The 27,967-nt window shown below is 38.8% G+C and overlaps 1 protein-coding gene across 2 annotated transcripts in view; it reads right to left on the bottom strand.

Annotated features, from left to right (window-relative positions):
• Positions 1 to 27,967, bottom strand: part of VSNL1 (visinin like 1) — an 85,253-nt gene that overhangs the window by 39,141 nt on the left and 18,145 nt on the right. For both annotated transcript variants that reach the window (XM_015622411.2, XM_015622412.2), the window contains exon 2: positions 7,075 to 7,241. In XM_015622411.2, coding sequence (XP_015477897.1) covers positions 7,075 to 7,236 — 162 coding nt within the window. In that variant the 5' untranslated portion in view covers positions 7,237 to 7,241. The remainder of the gene's footprint in view (positions 1 to 7,074; positions 7,242 to 27,967) is intronic.

Raw genomic sequence — 27,967 nt, 5'->3', positions numbered from 1 at the left:
AGTGTTTAAACCATTGCTGCCTTTACATGACAGGTCCCAGTGTGCACATCTTCAGACCTGATGAGAGGAGCTCTCCAGACTCCAGATCCAGCTTGTAGGACTGGACACAAAGAGTTAATGGAGCTTGCACCAGACTTCACAGCACTCGGGTCTCACAAAGATAAACAATTTCGGGAGCTCAGCACAGCCCTAAGCGCTTAAGTAAGGATCAGGAATGAAAACTCCCATTAGCTTCACTGAGATTAGTGTTTCAATCTAAACTGACTCCATTCCACATTGTTAGAGGCTCTTAGTAGACAGTGTTTTGATTCACAGCCGTATTTTCAGAACTGTTTGCTCCTCTGCATGCTGGTCCTCTTCTGGAAATAACTGTTTTCAATTTGCTTTGCAGCTTAAATGAGAATCCATGTTTATTTACTGTATTTTGTTTTGCAGGATGGTTGCTGATCTTTAAAGCTCTATTTACTAAAGACAGATTTTAAAATCTGTTCCACAGAACAACATTAAGCCCAGACATTATTTTTCCTGGGATCAGCACAGAGACAGAAATGCAGCAGAAAGGCACGTTACCAGTATCGTCCCCTTCCCTGAATTGTTCAAAGTCATCTTCTAAGCTAACACTGCCTTCAGGGTTTGTTTGATTTAGGTTTTATAAGTAATAGGCATTCTGGCCCTTTGTTTTAAAATGCATGGAGCACAATCTCAGCTTCTGTTTGAAATATATAATAAACCTTTTTATGTGGTTCAGGAGTAGACCTGCATTTTGGCACAGCACCTGCCTATTCATGCCTATAAGGAAAAGAAAAAGAATAATGGCAAAAGCAGTTTTGTATGGAAAACATCCAGGCAACAAGACCATGACTCTGTTTTTAGCCAAACCCTGTTTGAAAAGAAATTGCAATCACTTTCAAAGTTACCAGAACCCAGTTTTAATACAGCTTTGGAGCTCCAAGCACATTGCTCATCCTGGAAAGTACTCCCCAGTGATAGTGCAGGACCACAAGCACAGTTGCTTTTCAGCACACTGCCATTTAGATTCTGCTATATTAATTTTATTTTCGTAGCAACTTCACTGAACCTCTGGTGAAAAAGAGAATTTCTTTCTAATGACTTACAGTAATTGTCTCAGATGTGCAGATTGGTATTAAGTGCTTAAGGAATGCATTAAGAATCTCTACCTCATCAACTGTTTTACAACCTCCCACAAGCAATACTTCTACTGAGGCCAGTAATGTTACTGTCATTCCTTTCCAGACTCTGCCTATCTAGATATGCACTGCTCTTTATTGTGATGTCTCCAAACCAGTGCTCTCTGTTGCTCTATTTTTTTGCATCAAAAAATTCTAAAATAACAGTATTATTTTTCTTATTCCACATCAGTTTGAAAAATTCAATAGCACAGCAGTAATATTAACAAGTTTAAAGATTTTTTAGAGTCATCTTTATAAATAAATACATATGATGTCTTCTGTATTGCAGTTAAGTTTAGGTGATTCATGCAAGCAAATATCCTGTCATATTGTCCAGGAATACTGCTGGCACACCAGATGTGATCTTCTGGAACGTAGCAACAAGGCTAAAATCATTGTGTGGGTAGATAAATTAGTATTTTTTATAATCTACATTATTTCAGGACATGCTGCAGTTCTACAGCAACATAGGATTGGTATAATATGCTAAATATATCAATTATATTTGGCATAATATATTTAACATGGTATGAGATACCTTAAAAGTATTCCTGTTATAGGGAGAGCTTAAGTGGCCAAAGGACACTCATAAAACCAGCACAGCTCTACCAGTTAAGAGATGATCCCAGGAAACATCAGTTTCTGCCAGTACAACTGCATCTATGTTTGGGACATCTGTAAACACAGCTGTGCCTTCCTACTTTTTTACAGCCACTGAAAGCCTGAAATCCAGCTCTAACCTGATATTTTGAGGAGCTCTGTGCCATCTTTAGAAAGATGCTAGTCTGTCTTGAAAGAGCCTGCAAATACACCCACTGAAATTTCAACAGATTTTTGAGATTCTTTTGTTCTACGCATATTAAAATGAAGGATTAGAAATCAATTCCTTCAAGGCCAGAAATGTGAGATAGAAGCAAAAAATATGAGAAACCATTTTATTCTAATTAATAAAATAGCATTCTTTTTTCTTTTTTTTCCTTCATTTAAAAGTTATCTATAAAACTCCAAAACATCTAAATAATATTGGTGCAATAAATTCACAGTTACTTTATTTAATATTAGCATTATATCATGATCATTCCTAACTCTGCTCTTCCCGTTAAAGGACCATTGGTTTTTGTTTCTATTAAAGCAGGGATATGCTTCTCATGTTCAGTGACCCAGTTCCAAGAAGTATCACAATATAGAAGCCTATTTACCACTTAATAAAAATGCATAATTCCTGTGAATATTAGCAGTGATTATGCACTTACACACTCCAGGGCAGATTCATTTAAACCCAGTGAATTCAAAAGATCTGAAGGAAAATGTATTTGGCCCTCTAGACTGCAAGAAACCCTAAAGAATGATAGGAACAGTCAAGAGGTTTTTATTTGTATTTTTTATTTTAATGACAGTTTTGTATATTAATTTCTTAGCTCTCTGCCTGCAATGCCAATGAAGTTTTATGCAAGATAAAAGAATTAAGGACTTTTTAGGAGAGAAAAAGGAAAATTAAGCCAGTCAGTAAGGATTAAGCTTAACAGTTAGGGTATTCTCTTTGAAGAAGGAAATTCTAGGTTCCAGCTCAGCTGATGCTACTTCCTACAGAAAAAGAGGTTAATTGGGATATTGCCAGCAGCCCAGAAGGTCTTATCTCATTACAGGTAGATAAATGAAAGGGCAAGCAGTGCAGATTCAAACAGAGACATGATAATTCACAGAATGGGTAAAGTTGGAAGACACCACAGCAGCTTGTCCAACCTCTCTGCTCGAGCAGGGTCATCCCAGAGCACATGGCACAGAAGTGCATCCACAGGCTTCTGGAGTATCTCTAGTGAGAGGGACTCCCCAGCCGCTCTGGGCAATCAGTTCCAGTGTGTGGTCACTGCACAGTAAGGAATTTCTTCCTCATATTCGGGTGAAACTTCCTGTGCATCACTTTCTGCCTCTTGTCCTATTGCTGGGTACCACAGAGCAGAGCCTGGTCCATCCTCTTGACACCTTCCCAGATACCCACAAATTGAGATCCCCTCTCAGTTATTTCTTCTCAAAGCTGAACAGGCCCAGCTCCCTCAGCTTTTCTTCATAACAGAGATGCTCCAGTCCCTTCATCATTGTCACCCTCTGCTGGACCCGCTTCAGGAGCTCCCTCTCCCTCTTGTCCTGAGGAGCCCAGGAATGGACACAGATCTCCAGATACTCACCAGGGCTGAGTAGAGGGGTAGGATCACCTCCCTCGACCTGCTGGCAATGCTCTTCCTCTAACTGATTCAGTTTTCTACAACTTAAAGAGTACATAAACCACTGTGATAAAGGTACGGCAATTACATTATTTTTGTCACTTAAGAGAGAAAGCAAAAGGACTCCAGTCAGTTGATTTTGCTTTTCCTACTGTTTAGATGATTCTCTGCAGTAGGAAGATGCAACTCCCATACTCAGGAGAAACTTAGAATTTAGCACCAGTTCCTGTCCTGAGCAATGCCTCATGGTTTTTCATGTTTCTTGCAAAAGCTGGCTCGAGTTTTAGCTTTCTCAGAATGCTATCTTCAGATAGCAGATTTCTTCCCCTCCCATGCTCTGTGCAGACTGTCAGGACAGCTAACTCAGTGTTTCAGTATTTAGGACTCTTTGTGGCTCTGGACTTGCAGTATATAACCAGTTCTTCAATAAACTATTTAAAATATTGCAGAAGCAGTACTTCATTCAGTGCCATGGAGGGAAACACGAGCCCAAACAATTTGTCAGAGATTTTGTATCCCAAGAAGAATCTATCCACAAAAAAAATGAACCAGTACTTTCAATGAACCTATTATATTGCAGAAAATGTAAAATGCAGTATAAAATGTTATATGCAATAGTGTAAAGTATATTTCTGCCTATTAGCTGCTTATTCAAAAGAGGTATTCTTGACTAAATATTTTTATAGACACTTCCACTAAAAGTGCTGCAAATAATTTTTCTGTGGAGTCCATTGGTGTAACTGCTACTTATTTTAAGCACTGGATGATTTGTATTCATAATGGAAACTTCAATAGCAAATTCCAAGCCAAAGTAGAGTAATTCCCCCTTCAGTCAATACAGTCTTCATCTGCATCAGTAAACAGCACAGTACAATTGATGCCAATAGGTAGAGTTGGAAGGGCTCATGTTGAGGACCTGACATCCACATCACACAGCTTCTGGATGTTCCCTTTCAGACCAGCTCAAGCTAATTAGCAGGAATTAGACACAGTAACACTTCAGGTGTGAACATCTAGGACTCATCTATTTATGTTTCATAAAATAAACAAAACCCAAACAAGTTTCTATGCCCCAAGACTGTGCATGCACTTTGCAGTTCTGATGGAAGAGAAGTGCAGATAACCAGGAAATTCACCTCAAAGTATTGCTAATATAAAATCTTTTGTCTGTTTAGGATGAGGATATATTCTACTGTGTGTGAGTAAAAACAATAAGGAGTTTCCTTTGCATCTAAGTTAGATGACCAAGCCCTTATAATCAACACACATGAAAAAGCACCCCACAGATGTCACAAACAAAGAAACAATGTCATCTTAGGTCAAAATGAACTGGAAATAGAGGCAACTCCTGTATTTATTTTCAAAATATATTGATCTATGGAAATCTTTCTCAATAAAATCCAGTTCAGACCAACAGATAAATGTCATCCCTCCCAACTATAAATTTATGTAGAGGAATTACGAATCAATACATGCTTCGTGCATTTTCACCCTGAATATACTTTAAGTGAACTGAAATGTTATAAATGTAATCATAATGATTTGGGTCTCCTGCTGGTGGCTGCTCCTGGAAAGATCAGATTTCACATCTGGGGGTTTATCTGCAGCCAGAAGCTGGGGCAGACAGAATGTCCTACACAGGAGAAGTCGCCACCATGGCCAACAGTCGGACTGTGAGCTCCTCAGAGACATTATTTTACAGGCATTTCTGCCACAAAGAGAGAAGTAAAACTCTGGATTTACTACAGCCAATCATATTTCTCCTCACCAAATTAGTATTTTGCCCCATATAGACATTAAATACAGGATGACAATAAAATGGACTAAATATATGGCAGTGACATTACAGAGCAAAAATCAAACCCCACAACTACCAAAGCAAGGGAGAGAATCATATTTGATGTCCATGTCTAAAGATACATGAGGCCATAAAACTAAAAGTTGGATATTGCAGTTTAGTAAGATTACAAAGCTGTCTTCAAATATCAAGAGCAAAATACTGCTTGCACTCTTCATGTTATTTTTTGCATTACCATCTCTGCAAATATTGATATTGAATTTACTCTCTGATGTGTCTTCATGAGTAAAGTATCTTGTGAGATATCTATAAGTGCTTCAAGCACCCATTTGGAGGAAGGAAGTCCTGGGAATTATGAGCTATTTTCACATGGGTTTTTTTCTCACAGCATAGAAAATAATAAAAAAAAACCCAACAAAAATCACCACTCCACCAAAAACCAAAAAACCAACCAAAAAAAACCAAACCAAAACCAAACCTGCAACAAGAAAACAAAACAAACCTAAATAAACAAATAAAAACAAACAAAAAACCCCCAAAGAACAAAACATCAAAACAAAACAATAAAAATACCCCAAAACACCTTTACTGTGATTTTCCAAAAATAAATGATTTTCTGAAGAGAAACACACTTTATTAAGGATTTTTTAATGACTGTTTATTTTTCCCAGAAACATGTATGAGAAATGACTGGATGTCTGCTCTTGCTGGATGTGCAGTGAGTACTGTTTAAAACTGAACTTATAAACAAGCACAACACCTGAGGCTGTACAAATTCTTTAATCTGAAAATATAATTAATTACAAACTTATTTGTTTAGTAAGAATAGGATTGCAAAGCAACATCTTCTTCAGCCATAAATATTAAAATATGAAGACAGGAGATTATTTGTGTAAGGTGAATTAGAAGTTTTTGCTAGAACAATTCATTAGAAAGAAGGGTTTGCAGAGTGACCTGGTTCAACATTGAAGAAATTTAGGAAATAACTGTAGCATGCATTTGAAGGAAACAACAGTCCCACGTGTCTGCAAAAATTGCCAGTGTGCTCAATATTAACTGCTTACATTTGAACGTCTGCTTTATTTTTATTCAGCCTCACATTGTATTTATGAGCTGTTCTGATCCTACAGTTCATCACTGCCATTCAATATTTCTCCTAATTAACATTACTTTGAAGTCTCTGACCTTTAGGCTGACACTCAATTCTGAATTAAAATATAATTATCTTTGTAACATGAATACATTTTTTATGCTACCCCCATGTTCTTCTTGTTACAGAATAAATACATAATAAATGTAAGGGAAAGACTGCATTGAACGTGACAAAGTAATGGAAAATAAGGAGAAAATAAACAGATCAGCCTGCTTTCCCTTCCCAATAAAACAAGAAAAAAGTGACAGCAGGGAAAAAAATAAATGCAATACCTAAAATTTATGGCTGAAACCCTTTGTGCACAGTGCATAATTTATCTGCAGGTCATACTGGCATTAAACTTCCCCACTTTATATAAGTATGTCCAGCAATCACATGGTTTATATTGAACAGGACCATGGCCATTCTTTGAAGGTGAATGATGTCCATGAATTTCAGAGCACAGAGAATGTATTATATTTCTTGTGAATAAATCACAGGTTTTTTGGTTGTTTTTTGGTTCTGGTCACTATAGTTACACGAATCACTGGTGTGATGAGGGCAACACTTCCCACTCATTCCCTCATCCTTACCATTGCTTCTGCAAAGTTATTCCTCAGTCTAAATGACCAGCAGCTCTGCATCATATGTTTGCTTTAAGTTACCTCAAAACTTTTTCTACAGTCAAATAACTTACTTTTAAGTTAACAAATAACTTAGTGAACAACTTACTTTTACGTAGAGCTGCTGAAACTCCTCAAGGTTCAGTCTACCACTTGGACAGTCCTTTAGAAATCCTTTGTACCACTGTTTTAGCTCGTGTTCATTGAACTCCGTGCTCTTCACCAGATCCTCCATCACCTCAGGGGCCAGCTTACTATTTTGTTTCCCCATTTTGCCTTAAGAAGAAATAAATGAATGCAATTAGCCAAATGTGAACACTTTAAACTGGAATTAACCACATAACTTGAACAATTGTTTTGCATTCACTGCTGCTTTCATTCAAATGCAACTTCACAAATTTGCTAGTGAACATGCACCTAAGTTCTGCTTGATTATTGGAGGCTGAAATAGTGAAAAAGGCAACATTCTTCTTTCATTTAGGAATCTTAAGGCCTGGAGACATACTATTCATTTACCTTAAAATTAGGCAATTTACAGCTTTTCTTTACAATAAGCTTGAAAATGATTACTTGTTCTTTTCTTTGAATGTAACAAAATATATCACAGATTCAGGGATGTCCACAGAATACCTCTTTGTCTTGAAAATAGTTTCTGATATGACAGCTACATTAGCAGCTAGTCCTCCACGTGTCCAAGGCTTGGACAGACACACTTGTAACATACAGAATTAGGTACTCCACTGGGAGCAGGCAATGCAAGAGTCCACAAACTTGGTCTCAAAAAATGATGAAACCAAACTGGAAACATAAATTTAATTCCTACACATTTGTACATGTACATGTGTATCTATATATACACACATGAGTATAAATAGATGTATATTTATATATTTAATGAAAAATTGATAAACATATGGTTAACATTTCCTCACTGTTTACATTTCATCACCATTAATTCTGAAGATATTCACTGCATTTGTTATATACATTTAGTATACACTTAAAATATTAAATATAAAACAGAAATACAAAATTTGTGTGTGTGTGTAGATAAATACAGTAATTCCATGCTGGCCCTTTGAAATACTTTCAGGTTTTTTGACATTTGACCAAAGATGTCCTTTAAGAGAACTTTAGAGAAAACCCCATCTTTAACTTTTTCCAATTTTGCCATGTTTTTTCATGACAGATATATTTCAGTTACTTTTTAATCAGATGACAGACAGCACTTAACTTGTCCTGTAGAGAACTGCAAAGCAATGAATAATTTCTTTCCAGAGCCCAGCTTTCCATTTCCATTTTTATCTCCAGTATAGCATCTGTGTCTAATGACTGCACCACACTGAATGCAGTGATTTCTAGTTCGTATCACCACCCATTCCTGATTTTAATCTATTGCTTTTGGCATCTTCCCCTATTTCAAAGCAGAAGTTTCTTTCTCTTCAGAAGGACATGCATTGCTCTCTTCCAACAAATCAATATATTTATATGATTTCCTTTATGAGAACATTCCTTGAGCAGGTGCAAAGTTAATTATTCCTCCCAGTGTCTGTGTATGGTCAACACATCCCCTGGTGCCACAGTGCCAGCAGCACCAGGTCTGTTCCTAAAGGAACCTCTCACTTTTGGCCATGGTCCTCCCTGGTCTAAACTTACTCCATGCTCTAAACTTACTTTGAGGCTTTGCCAAGCTCCTGTTCACACGTTTTGATAAACTTAGCACAAATATGTGAGAGCATGCAGATGTCCAGAAATCAGCTATTTTGATTAAATGATGGGTTTGCAATTTACAGTATTTAGAGCAACTGCCCCAGCCTTATCTCTGAAGTCCCCATCTTCTCATGTATGACATTGACCCAGTTTGTCATATTCTGAATTTAAATCCTATGGAGATTAAAGTATATTAATGCAGTTATTGCTCTAGCTCCAACTCAGATGGCTTTTACAAGAAACAATGACTTTTAAAAATAAGTTTTATTCTTTATGTGGCATATTTACTTCTGTTTTTTTTATTTTATTGACACTCTGTTAGCTTTTGCAGTCATAAGGTGTTTGGCTTAGGACCCAGAAAACCCCTAAAGATACTCAGCAGTTATAGTAACTATCCTAGGTAGATTCAACAAGCTATTTTTTTCTCTCCTAATTTAGCCAGTTGTGCGTTTGCTTGACTCTTCACCTGGATTCATACCCCAGTAAGTATTTAACTCAACAATATTTATGGATGAAAAAAAAGCATCCTCAATGGGAAAAGATCAGATTGTTTTAACTGACCACTCTTCTGTTACAGAAACTTTTTTATCTTTAGCTTTTTTATCTGTTAGCTTTACAGCCCTTGGCACTACAGAGAGGTGGAACAGAACTGTGAATCTCAGCCACATCTGCCAGAGGTGCCTATGCTGTTTTCAGTGATGTGAGCATAATCCACTGTAGAACATCTACAGAGCATGGAGTGGATCTGCGTGTGTGTAAGAATACGAGATATGTATGAATAAAGATATATATCCACACATAACCTATCATCAGAGTCAGAGAAACAAGTCACCAGCTTTTTGCCTCTGTGATCCAGGTCCCTAATTTTGCCATTTGTCTGCCACATGTTGTCCACTAAGTGCCAATCACCTTTTCAGCCATTTCTGATGTACCTCACCACAGAATATCCTCTAGGAAAGGAAAACCACAGCTGGCATTTTGATAAACACTCTCAGAAACTATTTTTTCCACAGAACCAAAGCAGTATTTGAGAAAGGTATAATTTGTGACTGCTGGGTTCTGTACTCGCTGCTCCAGCACAGCACGGTGCACGATCTGCTGGGCTCCCTTTGGGACAGTGAGCAAACTGACCAAGCTGGTCACAATGCCTTCCTGGAATTAGAAGCAGTCATTCTTTCTTCTTGTTTTAAAGCTCTTTTCTTACAGAATTGAATTGCAATCTGCAAGAAAGCTCAAGAGTCTCATATAATTATAAAATATCAACTCAGACTTCTGGGTCTGAGAGATCCATCTTATTTGGGAATAAAATCAAATACACGGATTATCTAGTTAATCATATCCTAACATCTTCTAGAGCTTTATTGAATCTCTTATTATTATTGAAAAAGTACAATCACCCATTAGCAATGAGTATGCTACTGCCAACACATTTAGTTTTCTAAAATTAAAACTATTTTTAATTAACTTACAATCACAGTTTCCCAAACATGCTTTTTCCTTGTAAAAATCTACAAATATGCCTTAGGAAAAGACAGGAGAGAACAGCTGCACAATCACTAAGATTTCAAGAGGCGGAAAGATCACTCTGCAAGTTTTTTTGTTTAGTAAATTTTATCATTTTCAACTATAAATTTGCTTCTAAGTGCTATATTTCCAACCATGCAATGTGAAAATCCAAGCACAGCTATTCATACTCAGTTGTGTTTTCTGGCAAGAAATCATGAAAAAAAAAAAAAAAAAAAAAAAAGGGTTGATATGGGAGAGAGATTCATGATAACCACGGAACCAGGCAGGTGAGTGCCACATAGCATTGATATAATGTCAAGTCTGCTCCCTGTGAGATTACTCTGGCAGGAGAATGGTTATTTACACTAGCAAGGGCAACACAACCCAAACTGGAGATCAAGAAAAACACTAAAACTCCACTATTGTGCAAAAACTAGCAAAAGCAATGAAGGTTGAGTTTAAAAACATATCCCCTTTTCTGAAACACTTAAAAAGGCTGTCAGCCATCCAGAGAAAATTGCTTTTCAGAAATAGTAGTCTACTCCAGTATTTCATTAAGTAACACCTTAATTGTTGCTTTTACAGGTCCATAGGAAAGTCAGATGTAAAAGATGGAATTTTATTTAACAGGCAAAGCTAAAAGCAGTCCAGACTGTGCCAGCAGCAGGCAGGGACAATGTGAGGATGGATCTGCCTGCTCTTTGCCATGCTGGACCTGAGGAGGCCCACGCCAGACATCTCCTCCAGCTTCAAGGCCTGGTTCTGTTTGTTTGATATAATTCCTGCAATGCTATCATGTGTCCTACACACACTCATGTAATTTCAAAAGCTCTCCACTCGATCATCATCCAAACCTCCTGGTCAATGGCAAGGCTTTATACCTAGCATATTTCACATCAAGTTCTGCACAGGTTTATCAGCTCTGCCTCTCCCGTTTGGCTTGCCATTACTAAACTGTCAGTGTGAGCACAGTTTCACAAAACAAAATTTAAACTAAACACCTAAGATAAGTTTAATTTGAATAGCAAAACATGACTTACAGAATCTTGCTTGCTGTTTAATGATTTCAAAAGACCCCCCAAAGTGTTGTTTACACAGCTCCATTCCCAGCCTTCTTTCCTCTCCTTTCATTCCCCTTCAGCCTCCTTGGTATGTGCTCAGTGTTCAAAGGGACCAAGAGCAAACAAATGGAACTCTGGCTGTTCCTAAGGAAGAGTAAACTGAGTGCTGCCAAAGATCTCCTATTTGCACTGAAAAATGACCCAAATTCCACTGAGAAGATAGCACCAACAATGTTCAACAGTGTCCCTAAAACCCAGCCTTGTGTTATTTTGCTTACTTTCCCTAGACATAGTTACATAAACCCATTGTCTTTCCAAACTGCATTAGAAAAGTGTTGCCAGCAGTCAGAGGCAGGTGATTCCTCCTCCCCTCTGCTCAGCACTGCTGAGACCTCTCACCATTCCCCAGGTCGCTGTGTCCAGTGCTGGGTTCCATCCACCAGACAGACATGGATTTACTGGGGTCCAGCAAAGAGCCACAAAGGTGATGAGCACAGGTTACACAAAGAAAGTCTGAGAGGGCTGGGGCTGTTCAGCCTGTAGGAGAGAAGGCTCAGGGGGTCTTAATCAGCATGGGTCTAAATACCCAATGAGGGAACAAAGACAGCAGAACCAGCCTCCTCTCAGGGGTGCCCAGTGAGATAAGTGACAATGGACACAAATTCCATTTCAGGAAATTCTGTCTTGATGTTAGAAAACATTTCTTTACTGAGCAGGTGATCCAACACTGAAAAAGATTACCCAGAAAGGTCATGGAGTTTCCATCCTTGAAGGTATTTTAAACCCAACTGGACACAACTCCAGGCAATCATCTGTAGTTGACCATACTTGAGCAGGGGCTTGAACTTGAGCATCTTTGTAAGCCCCCTCAAATCTTGGTGATTCTATCATTCTGTGAAACACAGAAATGTGTTTTATATTAAATGGGGCCGTCACATGGCCTGGTTTTGATACCCACAGTAGCTGCCTAATTTCACTAAATTCCCACCTGGGTAGCTGAGAGAAAAAGTGCTCCTCCAAGGCAACCTTTGGAGAAGAGATACTGCTGAGTCAAGCCACCTCCCTCCCCTCACTGATTCCAGGAGTGCAGAAAGATTCACCTCGTAAGCCTGGGCACAAGCACCAAAGTGATTTAGGCTACCCCAACTTATTCCCATGTACTCTGGCTGCTTTGACACCTGCCCATGCTCACACACCCACTCTCCCAGTAATTCTGCAGGAGCTGAGGCAGCTGGTAGTCAACCAATACCTCTGCAGCCCCATGAGGTCTGTGCATTAAATGAATTCCCTTGTATGGAGCATGTTTTTCTTGCTCTTCCCTGGCTTTGGGAAGTGGGAATGAATCGTGTGGACTATGCCAGAAGCAAATGACAACACTCACTTTGCCAGCTCAGCTGTGCTGGCAGGCACTCATTAGGCTGGAAGGAAAACTGTGGTTCATCCCCACCCCTCTGCCCACTCCCAGCCCACAAGCTCCCACAGGAACGTGCTGACTCCTGGGGATGACATGTGAAATCCAGGCATTGAGCAAGCAACAGTGGTGGGCGTCTTTGCAGTCTCTGACACAATGCAAATCTATAAATGGCACATCAGTGTATAGACTCCAACATACACACATATATAGGGGTAACAAAACCCCAAACAATTAATGCTGGGGAAAGCAGAGACCAATGTCTACAATCTACAATAGCAGAATAATATTCACATGATTTTTAAGCAGACTGTTTATCAAATTTCCAGCTTTGTGCTGATAACTATGACTCCTAACAACTCCCAGCATTGTTCCTTTCTCTTCAGGCTGTGTCAGATACTGCCTTTTGTCTACTAATGCCAGCATGAAGGATAGATAGAGAGGCTATCAAGCCACACAGATGCCTCATTCCTTCCAATGCATTTATTATTTCACAGAAGAAATTTGGAGCTAAAGTCTGTCTTTCACACACAAAACAAACAACAGCCTCATACCCAAAGCCCCAGTGAAATAAGTGTCCAAGGAACTATATGATTGGAAAACAGGAAAAATTTTTCCATCCCCATGGACAGAGACTCTTTTCCTGGGGCTGTAATGACATGAAAAAGGGCACTGGTTTTCACATGAAAGAAAAGGAAGAGATATTTTACAGTAAGGGTGGTGAGGCACTGGAACACGTTGTTCAGGGAAGTTGTGGATGTCCCACCCCTGAAAGTGCTCAAAGCCAGGTTGGATGGGGCTATAGGCAACCTGTTCTAGGGAAGGCTCCTTACCCATGGAAGGGGAGCTAAATGATCTGTAAATTCCCTTCCATCCCAAATCATTATACAATTAGAATTTCCCTAACCTATTAGTGAAGCATCTCTTCACATCAGTTGTCAACACAATTTCTAAGTCAGCCTGCATGAAACAGGGGTGATGCTGAGCCCTGCCCTACACTTTGCATAGTAGAACCACTCAGGAAAGCTCTTTTTTTCTCCCAAGACATGCAAATGATGAAAATATGTTAGAGGAGGTTCTGGCACTGAGGCATGATACCAGCTCTTAAGATTTGGACATGATCTCAGTTCTACACTATAAACCTCCTGAAAAAGGGGTCAGTCAGCTTAGAAGGGACTTTCTCCTTTCACTGTCTGTCCTGTAAGCCAATCCTCCTCAATGGCCTTTACTTCATGATGTCATGCCATCTGCAGCCCTCCGAACTCCCACAAGACAAGAACTGCCTCACACAGCTCAGTTCCATCTTCCTGCTCTTTGCTCAGAACCCCAAATACAGAGCAGCTCCACAGCTGCACTTTGCCCACAAGAAAGAAGGACTGCAACAACCTGTAGGAGTGGAAGATGAAAGCAATCCACCTCCAGGTGCTTGCTGTCAGGACAGAAAAGGCAGGCAAGGAGCATCATGCCAGATACTGGCAGCAGTACCAGGGGCAGGAGGTACCCAAAACAGTGACAGCCAAACGGGGCTGGGCAATGCCAAGCACAGTGGCCCCAGTCTAGCTGACCCTGCCAAGTGGGGCTGAGCACTACACAGTCTTCCCCCTTCATACAAAACTTAGGGCTCTATTAAATTTTTAACCTGCCATGACCAAAAAATAAGAATTAACAAGTAGGTGTGTATGAGGAATAACTTCTTTATTGTGCAGGTGACCAAGCACTGGAACAGATTGCCCAGAGGCTGTGGAGTCTCCCTCACTGGAGATATTCAAGAACCATCTGGACACAATCCTGTGCCATGTGTTCTGGGATGAACCTGAGCAGGACTCAATGTCCCACTACAGTCCCTTCCAGCCTGACCCATTCTGTGATTCTGTGTTTGTGTAGCACCATACTGAAATTAGAAGCAGTCGTGATTTACTGCTGATAACATAAACTTCAAACTATGGATGAAAAAACAGGCTAGGTTCTGATTTATGTGGCACTACAGAAAAAATTGGAATAAATCCAGTGATTTCAGATTACTTTACTGGCTTTACCAAATATCAGATTCAGGCCTGTAATCTCTCTCTGTAAAAGAAATGGAGGAAAATAGAGAGTAATGGCATTAAGGAATGCAATTATCCAACCAAATTGAATAATAAATGCAGAAAAGAGGTTTAAGCAAAAGAAGAGAGATATATTTTTAAATTTTATTTGAAATGAGATGGATATTCAATTAGATTCAAGCAATAAAAAAAGCATTTGAAAGGGTAAAACCTGTACAGGGGGGTGCTCTAACATAACAATGACTGATATGTAGGATTTTTCTCTCTGAGTAGAAAACTAACATTGAGTTTATTTCATTAAAAGTATGTATTTGTTTTCTGTTAATTCTGGAATAAAGCAAAAGGGTGTTCTTCACATTTGCAACATGAAAATGAAGGGCAATTCCAGAGCCACAAGTAGCTCCAGTGTTGATGCAGCCCTGTGAGTCACAGTAGGGCTCTATCCAAAGCCCGAGGCTGAAGCCAGCAGCTTGGGTAGAAGCAAACCTGCAGACACGGTCTGAGTGACATGGCAGGGTCTCATTTCTGCTCCCTTCTCTCATTTGGATTGGGAAATTGCTTACAAAAAGTGATAGCTGGCTTTCCTCCTTTACAAGCAGACAGAGATGACGGGACAAAGTGTAACTTAACTTGAGTTGTTCAGTGAGACACAAGTGCTCAGAAGAGTTTCCAGGCTCTAACACTTATTTAGACTTGGAAGGACAGAGACAAAATTCTTCTTTTGCTTGCTCTTTCTCTCGGGCTCTTTTAGACACAGAGGAGAGTCCACATTTCTGGAGAAGGCTTAGGCTCTGAATGCTCAGTTGTCTGTAAGAAAATTTTTGCTTCCTCCTTACCTCCGTTATCTGGGCTTGATACATCATAGCTCAAACTTGTTTGTGGTTTATTTTCTTCAAAGCCCACTTCTTTTCCAATATTTCAATAAAATTTAGTGGTTTATATGTTCTACAGAATTTAGTGATTAATTTCTGATGAGAACAATCAGCTTGTTAATGCTGAATGCCAGACACATACGTGAGTAAATCTGTTGCCATCGTTTCATTTTGCTATTGGTCCAGTGTCTACAGACAGTGGTGATCAGTAAGTAACAAGGAGGTGTGATTTGATGAGGAAGACTGATTTTTCAGCAATGGAATGAGTATTTTCCTCACTGGACTATTGTCCAGTAAATTTTGTCCTTGTAAACAATAACCTTAAAATGTCTGCAGGACATTTATCTTTCTCTGATAATTCATATGGTGAACACCATTCCAATCACCTAATTATCCATAATGCTCCAACATCAGAGCCTTGATTGCTGTGACAAATTGTTTTGTACCTTATATGAAACATGAATTTTTGATTGCTTTTTATTCTAGAATATGGTTTCCAGTAGGTTTTTCCTCATGAGATGAGAAATCTGTAACCTCCTGGACATTACTGCTTCAAGTGGCTACTGGAACAAATCACACAGCAGCATCACACAGAAATCACTTTCTGAGCCTTGCATTTCAAGCCTTTTATATAATTCAAGTGTTTTATACAATTTTAGATATGTCAGAGATCTATCCAATATCCAGTACTACACCTTTTCTGGGATAGTTGCTGTAAATGCCTCTTTTTGGGGGGAAGATTGAGAGGGCATACCTGAACATTATAGCTTCCTTGAGTATCTTCAAGTGTTATGGAACCAGTCTACATCTAAACAACTATTTAGTTTTGTTATGCCAAACTGTATCATTTCTTCTGCCTGAGAAACTGATTTTTTTGTCAATTTGTAGAAACTAGTGTCAATTCTAGCATCAATTAAAATGCTGCTTTTCTTTGAGATAAAGCTTATTCAAGGTTCATGTTTGGGGATAAGGTTTTTTAGACTTTAGCCACTGCCTTGACTTCATTTACATATATGAACAGTTTTTTTCCTTGGTTTTCATTTCTTTATAAATAAATATTCATTTATTCTGTCACAATGCTATAAAAAAGTAGTATCATGCTATAAAAAATAACGTGCTTTCTCTCCACTTAAATTACAGGATTTAAGCTTGTTTTATTGTTTGAAACATAATTTTACTCTTCTGTTTGATATGTGCAAAGCCAAATTCCCTAAGTTGATATGCTTACCAAGAAGTACTTTTACTGTTCACCTCCCAGCCTCATTTTAATTTGAGCTTGAATCCATCAGGTGCCTTTTTAGGACTGCACCTCTGACTCATAAGTCATTGTCTTTACTTAATAGTACATACTTCAGTCTTCACTTATATCCATATTCCTCATCACAACTCTTAAACAATAACTTTGCCTTCTGCAAAGGTGGCTTGACCAAATCTTTGCTGTTTAAAAAGTCAGTTGTCTTTGGTCCCTCTGCAGTCAATGGAGGGGGGCAGACATTTCAGTGATTCACCCCGTGCAGAGAGAGATGTCTGAAAGAGGCAGGATGAATATATGCATGTGTATTTTAAGATGGAATGAATCAGCAAGTGTCTCTTTCTTTCTGCCACTTGTAGAGGCAGCCCTGTAAACCTTCTTACATCTGAAACTGGATTTCCAAATGCTTAAAGTGACGCAAGGAAGATCCCACCTCCTAAAAAATCCATCCCATCTAACCTATGCTGTTTCTGATCTCACTAGGGAAGAGAGAAATACATTTACCAAAGTCAGTTGTTTTTCCTATGCATCACAACACTAATTCAGGTGTGATTAATGTCATTACAAAGTGCAACATGTGGGTGAACCAAATGCAATCCTTCCCACAATGCTATTTACTTCCACCACAGCAGTGGAAAAACTCTCTTCTGGTCTTTTCCAGGCCCCCACAAACCAAAATAGTTTTAAATAGCTGAATGGCAGAGATCAAATTGTTCAGGATTGTTTCATTATACCCTTGTAATTTCCGCCTTTTTCCTCAATATAGCTCTTAACAAAGTAAAGTCCTGGCCTCTAAGAAAAATCTTTTTTATTATTATTAAATACAATATATTTTCGCAATGAATTTCACTCTTACCATCTAAATGCTATATTAATTTCTCCAACTCATCTCTAATATCCAGTTCCCTCTTTACCCAACAGAGTCCCTTTAGCAGCCATGTCCACTGGTGCAAGGCCCTCTCTCACTGCTCTGGATTCTCAGGGAGAAGCAGTGAACACCGTGTGGCCCTCCTCCAGTCTGCTGGGAATAGCAGCAACCAAGACCACAGCTCAGACTGGTTTCTCTCTGTTCTCAACTCACAGCAGTGAGAGGATCTCTTTTTCATCTAGTCCATGCTGTGATGTATCCTGTGATGACAACTGATGACACACAGATGATGTGTGACTTGCAAAGGATGGAGTAAAACTCTGAGCAGTGATATCAAAATCATGATCTATATATAAATAGCATTGCGATAACTGAAATAAATGCAAGCTAACACATACAGGCACACTTCAGACCTTCATTTCCATTCCATTTCTGCATGAAGAGGAGCACCCCAGACCCTGGTGTTGGCTGGCTTCCTGCTGTGCATGAGCTGATTTCAACAGATCATTTTGACCTATGGGCTAAATACTACATTACTAAAATCCACATGCCTGTGTTACAGCTGACATTAACAGGAGTGGTTAGCAGGAAAGCAGATTACAGCTTTTTGTTTTACTAAAAACCTTTCAAAGTCAAAATAAAGTGTTTGCATCATTGTGGCCAGTGATCCACTGGCGCAATGCTCGCCCCAAATTCATTATAAATGAATCGTCAGAACTATCCCTTGTGACTGCTTCAGATGGAGCCTGATTAAATGCAGAGGAAATATATTACTGAAAAGATGAATCATAATGCTGCAGAACAAAATCAATGGCTTTACACCTTTGAGTTGAACACTGAGGGTTGAACAAAAATGTTACTCATACAAACGAGTGAACAGATGAATCACGTACACAGCCTGGACAGGAAAAAGGTACCTAAAATTTAATCAGAAGTAGCCTTGACTATGACAGAAAGCAAGAGAAAACCTGAAAATGTTTTCCCCAAGGTAGAACTTTCAAATAAAAATTCTTTCTTTGCACTACTATGAAATGCAAGATTTTTTCATCACTTTTGTTATTATGGTTTGGAATAAATGTAAAAATTTTACATAGAGTGGTTGGATGGCTCATTTGAAATAACATTTTAGTTCCTTCAGTCTAGCTCTAAGCTGGCAGGTTGGTAACAAGGATGAGATGCCATAACAGGTACCGCTGGTATGACTTAAGCCACTCCAGTTAACTCAGCTCATGTGACACAGGGTGTCCAACCTGGGTATCTCAGACGCCTCAGGTCCTTTCAGGTGGTGCTAGACACCTCTTCTTAAGCAGATGGATCACCCAAATGAGACTGTGTCCTCCAGACTTAGACAGATAACTTAGAATCATAGAATCTTTACCCTGGAAAAAATGTCTAAGATCAATTCCAACCATTACCCCAGCACTAAAGCATATCCCCAAGTGACACATCCATGTGCCTTTAGAACACTTACAGGAATGCTGACACCACTGCTTCTCTGGGCAGCCTATTCCAATGTCTGACCACCCTTGGAGTGAAGAAATTTCTCTTCATATAGAATCTAAACTTCTTCAAATGCAACTTGTGGCCATTTCTTCTCACCCTGTCACTGGTTACCTGAGCAAAGAGACCGACTCCCACCACCAACCTGAACCTGACAGTTAAATGCTGCAGTGCCCTGTTTATATAGCAGAGAAAAGTCATTGCAGAGAAATTGATTCATCAAGCTTATATTTAAAGGCTCTCCCTCTGGAGTCTATGAAAAATGCTGGCCTTCCCTTAACCCCCACTTATGCTAAGTAGGCAGCATCTGAAAGCTGTGAGGGAAATAAGGTGTTCCTGATGTCGCTGAACACAGTGGCACTCTGTGCAAAGCTGTGTTAGACACCGAGCCCTGAGCCTCCTGCCCACTCCAGCAAGCACACACCCAACCAGCAAAGAGGGCCAGTGCAGCCAGCTGCTGTGTCAGCAGTGCCCAAAGCACAGCTGCCAACTCACCTGCTCTTTGTGCCTGTGATCCATCCACATCCCAGATCCATCCACAGAACCACAGAATGTTGGTTGGAAAATCGAGTCCAACCATTAACCCAGCACTACCAACTCCCCTCTGCTATTTCATAGAATAAATAATGCACAAGAGGTCCAAATCACAGTCGATCTCATTTTTCAACCTTGATATCCTTAACGGATATCAGAGCAAAAAGATCAAAGCTGGGAATGTGTGAAACTGAACTGGTCCCACCAGGACTGAATTTGGAAGTATTCACTGACAACTGTCCTCCCTTCTCTAGGAGATTCCTCTTCCAGAGCTGCCAATTCAATTTCTGTTGTAAAGCACAAAATTGATTCAAATTTTAATATGGCTTCAATACAGACTGAGAACATGAGTTCTTTAGTGCAGGCTCTATTACATTGGCAAGCCCAGCATCAAAAAGCAATAATGCATATAACTATTACCTGGTGTTTCCTCATTAATTAACATGTTAGTAATTAACATGTTAGTAGACTTTGAAATCACTCAGAGATAATACAGATGAGCCTCACAAACCCTTCCTCCTGGAAAAATGTAAGTATTTTTACAGGTGACAGAGCGACTGGCAAGGTTATATATTGAGAGGAAAAAAGAATACACTCTGGCATTAATATTGATAGAAACTGCAAAATGAGCAAAAAGGACAAAGCAAAAGGAATGCTGGTTTGTCTCAGAGGAGACTCTGTGTCCCCAGCACAGGAACCTCATTATTATTTCATGACCTTAATGGCAAGCCCCTGAGCCTCGTGTATGTCCTTCATAACTAAAGACTAATTACAAATACAACCCAGTAAATCTCAGTTATGAAGCATTTGAAAGCTGTTAGCTATTTTTTTCTAGTTTTGACTTAATTTATACAGTACAACAGTTCTGCGAGACAGCATGGTAAAACATACATTCCATGGGTCCCAAATATGAATCACAGCATATGGTCTTTCTATTAAAAGGTTCCAGAGGGAAACAGGGAGGGAGAGAGAGAAAGCCTCTAGTGCTAAAGGACAGCACAATTTCATCATTTCATACATTAAAAGCAATTGGAACAATTTCTTCCAACTGTTTTTTCAATGAGATCTCTACTGGAATAATTTTTTATAAAAATTAGCAACTGCCACTGTGCTGATAAAACTGATAAATTGCTCAGCTGAGCATTTTTTTTTTGGTTTTTTTTTTGTGAAATAGTAAAAGGTACACAAACAAAAAACAGAGAGAGATACAGTCTAAATTCCAGTAGCATCTACCATGGCCAAGAATAATAAAATTTATACCAAAGAAAGAGGAGAAGACAGAAAAGACCAATACAACACACCACACATTTGTAGTACCACATCACCCATCTTCATCCAACTTCTGTGCCTTATCCTGCAAAGGACAACAAGTTTGTTGTGTTTTGGGCTTTTTTAGCTTGAAGAAACGCCTACTTTTCAGATCAGTTTCTAAAATGCTTGTTTTTCTAGGACACAGAGTTCAGCAGTTATATTTTTGGTGAAGGCATAAAAAGGTAAGCCACATTTTTGATTTGGGTATATCAGTGCATGCAGAATTCCCTCAGCAAAGTACATGGAAAGCTGCTACAAAGGAACAACTCTGGGAAAGGCCATAGAAATACATTCTACAAAACAGAAAAAAAGCAATGGCAAGGCAGATAAAAATATGGAGGAAAACAAATAAACACTTAAATTATAATGAAATTCACAAAATCTATTGTCTGAATTCCTTCAGTTTAGCAAACATCAGGATAAAGCAATTGATAGAGGTTGCTAAGCACAGACAAGCTGACTCAGAAATCTTTCCAAAGGTCTCAAAATTGCAAATCTAAAATATCAGCCTACAGTTCCATTAAATTGTCTAGGAAAATATAATTTTGTTCTGATTCACTGTCCACCTTTTGGTAGGCTATGAATCCTGGAAAGCATGACATATAACTCTAATTCTTAAGGGGCAGAATGTTTTTTCTTAACTTAGGGCTCTCTGTCGCTGAATTGTCCATGGGAATAGCTGAGGTCTGTGGAACCAAACTAAAAGGTGCTGGATAAAAAAGAAAAAGTAACCATAAAAAGACATTTTCATTTTCTAGCAGAGCTGTATTTGCAGAGACAACCTCGAGGTTTCTGCCAAAGCCAATCAAGGAGGATCCCTCCAAACTGAGGGGAATTGTTGGAGGTAACAGGCCAGGACCAAGAGCCTGGACAGTCCTCACATGGCTGTGCCTTTCACAGCAACTGCTACCCCAGGTGTCAGGAGACAGCAGTGGGTGAAATATTTTTATTTCCATGCATGATACTAAGCAGGAGCTGCACTGGCAGCTACCCTGGATTATTTAAGTCTGTAGAATTTGGAAAGCTAGAAATATCAAACACTGCCTTCCTTGGCATTACCTCATGATTACTTCACTCATCACTGGAGAATGTGGAGGCAAAAAGGTTTAATATAAAAATGGTTGTTGCTCTCTCTAATGATTCCAGAGGCTGGGAATGATATAATCTCTTTGGGGATGATATAATCTCTTTCATATTTATTATGCTTCTGCTATAAAGCACACAAATTTAACTGATTGTAAGAAGGAACAAAAATACCTTGAATGACAAACAGGAAAATATCCTGTCTTTATAATCAGACACCCTCTTCACCACCGAATTGTTTTAATTTCACTAATACCCCACAACTTTAGTATAGGAAAGTAACATCTATGCTGGGATTTAAACCAGCTTGCTTTAATGCTCTCAAATTTTGGTGTCTGTACTAAACTAGTAATTTAGACCAATAGAGACACAGTTATCTCCAGGTAGAAATTCAGCAAGCTGATCTGAGACACTTCTCCTAGGATGGGATGAGTCATGCTTTGGAGGTGCTGTCCTCTCTCCATTGATTCTCCAGACTATCATGTCTAATAATCACTGATTAAATTACCTTTCCTGAATTTGTCTGATCCCTTTTTGGCCACATTTATATCTTGGTCTCCACAACATCCTGTGGAAATCAGTTTTGTAATTTAATTAAACCTTATACAATAATTTCATTGGTGACCCTCTTTCTGGCCCTGTGAGAAAGAGTCACTATTTCTAATTCACCTGCTCCTCATCAGACATGAAATATCCAGAACCTGTCCAGCCTATGTGCCACATTTCTAAACAACTTTACTCCCTTCTTCTAGGCTTTTTACAAGTTTATTAATTCTTCATCATACAAGTGACTATAATTACAGATGGAATTCTCCACACGCTTATAAAATAGAATACATTTCTACTGTCATACTAGTTACTAGATATTTTAGCTGCTATTTTATATGAATTGGAAACTTCAGAGATGGATCCTCATTGATTTCCATTTCCTCTCCCAATCTCTACTTGTTATAGTCATCAATGTATTTTGTCTGACAGGCATTGCCTTCCTCTTATTAACAATAAATCCACCTGATATTTTATATTCCCGATATTCAGTATTTTATAATCATGCTGCAGCAATTTATTGTCAAATTTAAATCCAATGGTTATGAGTAACCTCAAATCATCCACAAAACTTCTCACTATACTTGTCAGTTCCACAAGTCATTTATGAATACTTTTCATTTTTTCTCCCATTCTCCGTAAATTGCAAAAATTTGTGACAACTGTTTTTATGTCTACTACCTCTTACCATATTATGGGTATATAAGTACTACAAATAACTTGGAAAATTTAAAACTAGGCAAAAAATGCCTTAAACATATTGTTATTATTAAAGGCTAAAAGCTTTATAAAATATTTAATAAAGTCCTGTATTTTAACAGCCTAGAAAGAAGTGTTATGGTCATTTATGGCAGAAAAAGTATGATTTCACACCCAAATTTCTGGTTAATTTCCAATATCTTGTCATTGAACAAGAATACAGTTTTTGGATAGGTACCTGGTCGTGATTCAAAGTTTGAAAGCAACTGATAATCTCCCAGATCTGCAGCTGGATCAGGCCCTGCTTACGTTAAATGCTGTGCTGGTAGAGCTCTTAATTCTCTCTGGTGTGACAACATAGGAGAAAAGTTAAAATAAATTAAGGCTGCAGTTTAGGAATAAGATAAACAGTGGAATAAAATATAACAATAACAAAAAAAAGTATCTCCAAATCCCCAGAATCCAGCATCAGAAAACAGAGTAAAATTAAAAAATATTGTGGCACTTTCCAGGAATTTGGAACACCTACTAAATCAAATCAGAGGATGTAATATAAGAAAAGTTCCCTAACAGAAGGCAGAACTGTTTGATCTGGTTATACTTGTAGCAGGGTTTGGATTTCTTTTTTTTTTTAATTATTATTATTTTTATTTTTTTTTCCTTTTCTCCCTGAACTACCCCCAAAAGACTCAGTATAAAAAGAACCTGTTGCAGAATGGCCTCTGGAAGTGAACAAGCCTCCAAATGATGGGCTACTGGTAGTGATATTTTTTGATCTCCAAGACAAAAGGGAGTACAGAACAAATGGTATTCAGAAAACCTGCATTTTCATGGTGAAAAGCAATCCCTTTATCTTTCCTGATTAGAGTAGCCCTGTTATTACAACCAAGCAAGAAGGGTTAAGAAATAGATTCCAGAAAAAGGGATTAAAAATCTCTTTTCTTGCTTATAAAAATCTGTAATATTTTTTGTGGGAAATGTGCATATCTTGGAAAGAAAAAATGTAGATTTCAACACAAGTGATATAAGACCAGGTTTACACAAACATATAAATGCTTCTATGGGTGTGGACTACTGGCTAATGCAGGCAATGCCTAATTGCATTGGTTCATTTCTAGTCAAGTGAATCAAGGTGATGCTCAGTACAAATGTATCAAGCATCCCTCAGGCAACTTGAGTGCTCTTCAGAAATCTCACCAGGTACCTAAATAGCTATGCAAATCTCATCTCAAGTATTTAGTTGCTGTATTCCCTGCTCAAAATGCAACTTCAACTCTGTCACCTTTACTTTCTAAGAATACAACACCAGCATACAAAGCAGGCCATACACTGAACTTCTAAGGCTGTGAATCCATGCCTTGTCTCACGTGGTATCACTTCTCAACATTCTGAAGGTCCCAGTTTCTCACACACTGCCACTGTGAACCTGTGAAAATTCAGGTTGGCATTTGATTCTTCATGAAAATAGCCAGGCCTGTGAATAATCCTGTATTATATCAGTGTTAGTCCTGTGTAACTGCGAGTTCTAAGCTGTGAGTGCACATTAACAGTGTGGTACAGCACGTGCCTGACGAGCTATAAGTTGCTGAGAAACAACACCACATATAGAGATGTACACACACAATAAATACAGGCTAAGCTGGTTTTATTATGCAGACGTGCTTAGCATTGAGAATGCCTGCGCAGCATTACCATGGCTCTGCTGTGAGACAGACACTTAGGTAACAGCAAATCAACTGTAAATCTCAAGCCCATGTTGTCCCTCTTATTTTTCCTTGTCCAATCTTTACCCTGTACTTTTGGCTCCCTGGCTTGCCAAGCTGGTCCCACTAAATCAGCTCATCCTGACTCATTCTCCCTCTTTCCTTCCCTCCTTCCTTCCTATCTGGTTCTTACTCCCTACCCAATGCCAATTCTCATCACCCCTGCTGTTTTATCTGTACTTTGCCTTTTCCTTCTCTGACTTTTCATCAGCAAAAGCAGTGAGAAAAGTGATGAAAAGTGAGAAAAGCACACAAGATGGATGCACAAGGGTAAAAAAAAACAGGTATGCTTGTTTAAGCTACAGTGGAATTCATCTGGGCAACATCTTGTTGACATTTAAACAGTCTTGGCATCTTCAGGCACAAAGATAACACAGCCAGTCCCAAAGAGCAGAGGGATGCAAGCCCAGGCTGCCAGCAGGACTGTCAGCATCATTCTGAGAGGCTGAATGGGAGGCATGGAAGCAGGATGCAGCATGTTTAAATGATGCTGAAAACTCTAAAATATTGGAGAGCACTTTCTGTTAAAAAATAAATCGTAAATCTAAGTGATTATGTTGTGTAAAGCCTAAGAAACACAGGAGAGCCATGAAAGAAACACGGTGTTTTTTTTTGCAGGGAGGACAAGGCTGATAAAAATGTTTCCCTCACACCTGGGCAAACAATCTCCAACCACCCTAAAGCACCACAGACTGGTCAGAGGAGAAAACACTGAAGAGGAGACCTGGGGTTTTCTCAGTAGAGGCTTAAACTCTGTAGAGGCTGGTTTTGTTTGTTTTTCCCAGAACAAATGCAGAAGTGAACCTGACTGTTGTTGATGCCAGTCTGCCCCTGATCAAAGGATAAAATGAAAATGGAAAAGGCAATGAGGCCAGAGATGTCATGTCACTAGCATTTGTACTTTCTGTTTTACAAACTAATTATACTTCTCAAAAAAAAAAAAAAAAACAACAAAAAACAAACCCCAAAACAACTTTTTTTTTTTTTTTTGAGCAGCTAGGAAAACCTTTTTAGGGTTAAGAAGAGCATTCAATTTACTCCTCTTCTCTGGTTGCCATATAGGCCTGTTTAAAAAAAAAAGCAACAAAAAAACCACAAAAAAAGCAACACCAAAGGGACAAAAATCTAAGATCTGACTTGCATGGGAAAGCCCTGAAGACCTATAATCTCCAGAATATCCAAATAATTACCATATTGAAGTTTCCATCAAATTAGTGCCTGTCTCCAAATAAAGCCATTTGACAGTTGGCTTTTTCTTCACTAATGTCATGCTCCCACCCTATTTCACTGTCTGTGCTCCAAACTTTCTTAGAAACATTTTTTTCTTTAACTTGAAAAGATTCACATTGATTTATGGCTCCAAGAAGCTGGCCAGGATCCAAAAAACATCCAACAGCCAGCCTTAATCTGTTCCTTCATGAAAATGAATTAGTTATTTTAAAAATATTATTAATGATTCTAGTCTATTAAAAAAAAGTCACAATTTAAAAAACTTTCATATGACCAGGAACAACATAAAACTGAGCAACTGCACTATTAATGACAAACCATTTGAAATTACTGCAAAGAAAAACAAGAGAAGACTTCTCCTCTAACACAGCATCCATAAATAATACACAGAATAATAACAGGGAAGTTATTATGGTCAGCAGCAGGGAACTTGATTAATCCAGGTGATTTCTACCTGGGTGGTAGCCATTAGAAGTTGGATATCTAATCTGAACTAGTCATCAAGGCTCCAATGTACAAGGGACAGAAACAGGTACCTAATTCAGCAAGAAGCAATTCATTCCATGCTAGAAGTTTATATAAAAGGTGACTGGGATTAATTGCCCTCTGGAAATGCCTACTCTTGTTTGTCTAACAAGAAAAGTCTACACAATTAGATTAGACTAAACATTTAACTCCTAGACAGAGAGAAAGGCATGAAAAAATATTCTACCTTGAGAGCTCAGAGTGAGATGACTCTCCCAGTTTGGGGACAACTGCAGAGCCTTCAGCCTAAGTGTGCTTCCCTCCTTGTGACCCAACCTGGGCACTGCCTGCTCGGTGAAGCCCACTGAAGGCACTGGACCTCTGCTAAACTTGTGGGACAAAATACCAGCTCAACATTATGGCAGCCCCAGCACAGACTCTCCCCAGGAAACTCTTTCTGCCAATGCAGCCAATTACCAACCAGCCTCAAACAGCATATTTATTAAAAATATCACACAGATTAATATTCTCGGATTTCTCTGAACTATGTCATATATTCATTCAGATAATATGTTTGTCTTAGATGAAAAATGGGGGGTATGTTAATGATTTTTAAAGGTGTTTTTTACAGGTTAATACCATTGCTGCCACTTCCATGGGGAACGAATTAGTATCAGCTGGTTCCAGTGCTTGGTAATTAATCTACAGGAAAGAATACAAATATTTCTACAGAATTATGTTTCTATAATTCTATGAACTATTTTTTTACTAATGCATCAGTAAAAGTTAACTGTAGAAAACAGCATCTATCTGGTGTTGCATAAAGAATTAGTTGCAACATCCTCACTGCATCTACATAAGCATCTACAATGCCTAGTTTGGAGCACCAAGAGATAGGTAAGGATCCTGAAAGTCTTGCTTCTCCAAACAGCACAGGTCATTTTGACATTTGTAAAGAGGACTAACTAACTGGGCATCTAAGCACAGTGTAAATTAACCAAATGTGCTGAAGCACATCCAGTCACAGCCAAGGGCCCCAGTTCACACACCATGTAACTCTACTTCCAGGTCTTGTGAGATGTTTCTCAAGATTCTTGTTTTTCTTAAAGAATTGTTCTCTGAATATAGAGCTGGCAAGCAACCATT

This window comes from Parus major, chromosome 3, assembly GCF_001522545.3.
Source record: "Parus major isolate Abel chromosome 3, Parus_major1.1, whole genome shotgun sequence".
Classification (NCBI taxonomy): domain Eukaryota; kingdom Metazoa; phylum Chordata; class Aves; order Passeriformes; family Paridae; genus Parus; species Parus major.
This window is presented reverse-complemented; position numbering and strand designations above follow the sequence as displayed.